The sequence below is a fragment of the Petaurus breviceps genome, unplaced genomic scaffold (genome assembly GCF_028583685.1).
Source record: "Petaurus breviceps papuanus isolate PSGF00001 unplaced genomic scaffold, PetGlider_PUasm1.0 225, whole genome shotgun sequence".
Lineage (NCBI taxonomy): Eukaryota > Metazoa > Chordata > Mammalia > Diprotodontia > Petauridae > Petaurus > Petaurus breviceps.
The window spans coordinates 11,267,578-11,270,234 of record NW_027185889.1 but is presented as its reverse complement, the minus strand read 5'-3'; the positions used below and the strand labels follow the sequence as shown (position 1 = coordinate 11,270,234).

The 2,657-nt window shown below is 35.5% G+C and overlaps 1 protein-coding gene across 2 annotated transcripts in view; it reads left to right on the top strand.

Moving 5' to 3' along the window:
* The window catches only part of LUM (lumican), a 16,257-nt gene extending 13,846 nt beyond the window's left edge, over positions 1-2,411 (top strand). For both annotated transcript variants that reach the window (XM_069095140.1, XM_069095141.1), the window contains one exon: positions 1,392-2,411. In XM_069095140.1, coding sequence (XP_068951241.1) covers positions 1,392-1,546 — 155 coding nt within the window. In that variant the 3' untranslated portion in view covers positions 1,547-2,411. The remainder of the gene's footprint in view (positions 1-1,391) is intronic.
* Positions 2,412-2,657: the final 246 nt, after the last annotated feature.

The following is a 2,657-nucleotide window of genomic DNA, read 5'->3' as shown; positions in this document are numbered from 1 at the left end:
TCTCTCTCTCTCTCCCTCTCTCTCTCTCTTTCTCTCTCTCTCTTTCTCTCTCTCTCTTTCTCTCTCTCTCTCTTTCTTCCTTTTTTTTTTTTGCCTTTTGGACGGCAATTGGGGTTAAGTAACTTGCCCAAGGTTACACGGCTAGTTTTTTGGTGTGGGTGTTAAGTGTCTGAGGCCAGAACCAAACTTGAGTGCTCCTGACTCCGGGCCGGCACTTTACTCACTGTGCCACCTAGCTGCCCCACCATTTCTTTCTTTAGGAAAAAGACAAACTCATTGAATATCCTGTCATTTCACCATTAACATCAGTTCCTGAATATTGTTTTTTTTGAAAAAGGCCTCTGATGAAGGTCTCTTTAATTGAAGATATCTGGGGCAGCTGTTTTGCCCAATAGAATCCTTCTTCTAATTGAAAACAGTGGTATAAACTTTAGATATACAAAGTTATACAATAATTTCTAATGAATATGGGCATTTAGGTGTTTGGGTTGGAAGTTAGAAGGCTCAGGAGACTATTTTCAGACTGTCCCTAGGGAGTGCTTGGTGTTGTTCAACATCTTCAAAATGATGGAATCTAGCACCTACCTAGTTAGTTATAACAATTATGGAAGTTCATGCATCATATTCTTCCTTCCCCCATTCTTATTCCATGATGGTTCCCCAAGTCATTGTCTCTTCCTCCAGCTCTAGCCTTCTATTTCCTAGGGTTGTCCTGAAGTACCAGGAACCACCCCTGACAAATAAAGTGTTTCCTTTTGCTTTCCCCAGGCACAAAATGACTAGGTGTAGCTCTAACTGCATTTTATTTTGTTCTTTTAGAGATAAATACTTCATGCTCCAATGTAAACACTTTTCATTCCTTCTTAAATCTTCCTCAATCACTTTTCTCTCAGTCTCTCTTTTGCCTCCATAACATTCTGCCTTAATTTATCAGTCTTTATCAGTGTACACATCACATCTACTCTGGATAAGATTCTTGAGATTAGGTGCTTTGTTATTAAAAAAAAACCATAAAACAGAATTAAAAACAAAACAAAAACTCTGTGTCTATGGTGACTAGATGGCATGTGATACGGTGAAGAAAAATATGAACTCTTTATTTGGAGGACCTTGCTTGACCACCCTTGGCCTCAGTTTCCTATTTGTGAAAGGAGAAGGATGGGCTTAACAGTTTCTTCCAATTGTAGAGTTGCAATCTTTCACTTAATGTTTCTCACATAGGAAGAAGTTAATTTCTCCTCTTCCTCCTCCTTCATCATCATCATCATCATCTTCTTCTTCTTGAAGATTAGTAATATATTCAATATATTATAATCACAAGTTGTTTCACTTAGTGTTTTCAAAGTCTGAACAAAACAGGTTTCTAAGTTTTCCTATTTCTTGTCTTCCAGAATTTGAAGTAAAGAGTTTCTGTAGGGTCCTGGGTCCTTTATCCTATTCCAAAGTCAAGCACCTACGCCTGGATGGAAATCTTCTCAATCGAGCTAAGTTACCGTCAGAAATGTACGAATGTCTCCGGGTAGCCAACGACATCACGCTGGAATGAGATCTTGGCCAATCCCAGAATTGTTTATAAGTGTTCATACTAGAGATTTGTCTAGGAATGACACTTTATAGTTACAATTTCCAAACAAAATCTCCATTTCTTTGCTATCAAATTAATTGATGTTTACTACTAGGAATTTTATGATCTGTGGGAAAATGTTTTGTAAACATTGTAACTGACTTTTTTTTTTTTAAGAAATAAGATGAAAGGCAGGCCTGCTTCATCACAAACACACATACACATGGCACTGAGTGCTTTTTGTGAATTTTGTTAACATGGCAAGTCAGAAATCTCCCATATGTCATGTAATGTCACCCTTTTCAAGTGACAAGGAAACCAGGTGCATTTTTGGATACCCAAATATTAACTTAAAAGGCCCAAAGCCTAAACCATTGAGTCAAAGTAAATCCTCACTAACCTTAACTCATTTTTTTTTTCTGTATGTTAAAGCACCAAAAATGATATTTGTTAAGCTGAATTAAAGTTTCCACTAGCAAATGCTCATTTTGAAGCCTATTTAACTAAAGCCATGGGACCACATGAATGGATGGAAGTATTTTCATTAAAAAAAAAAATTACATGTGTACTTACGTAGTGAGATTTTTCTCATTTAGAATGATTATTTCACTGTAAGTCATTTATACATGTTTCTGTTCAATTATTTGCATGCTATGCTTAACCCGCTAATGGAAAAATAAAACATAGCAAAAAACATTATTGTGTTGTCAATAGCCTTTTGAAATATATTTTGCTCTTTTAAACAATTTAAAATGATGGGTCATAATGCAAAAATAGTTGAAGGCTTTCATGGTTTAATGATTTTAATGTAAAGTTACCAACTAAATAAATTGTTACTTAACTTGTAGTTTCAATGTATTTTTAAATTCAACTTATAATATACAAAGACATTGAGATATTAATAATTTCTCCCAGTTTTTAGTGACAAGTTCACATTTAATTACTTTTAGGAGTGACAGAAGGGAATTATCTGGGTGACCTTTTTTGTTTTTTGTTATCGTTCGGTCATTTTTCAGTCATGCCCTATTTTTTGTGACCCCATTTAGGGTTTTCTTGGCAAAGATACAGGAGGAAGGATTGTCCATTTCCTTCA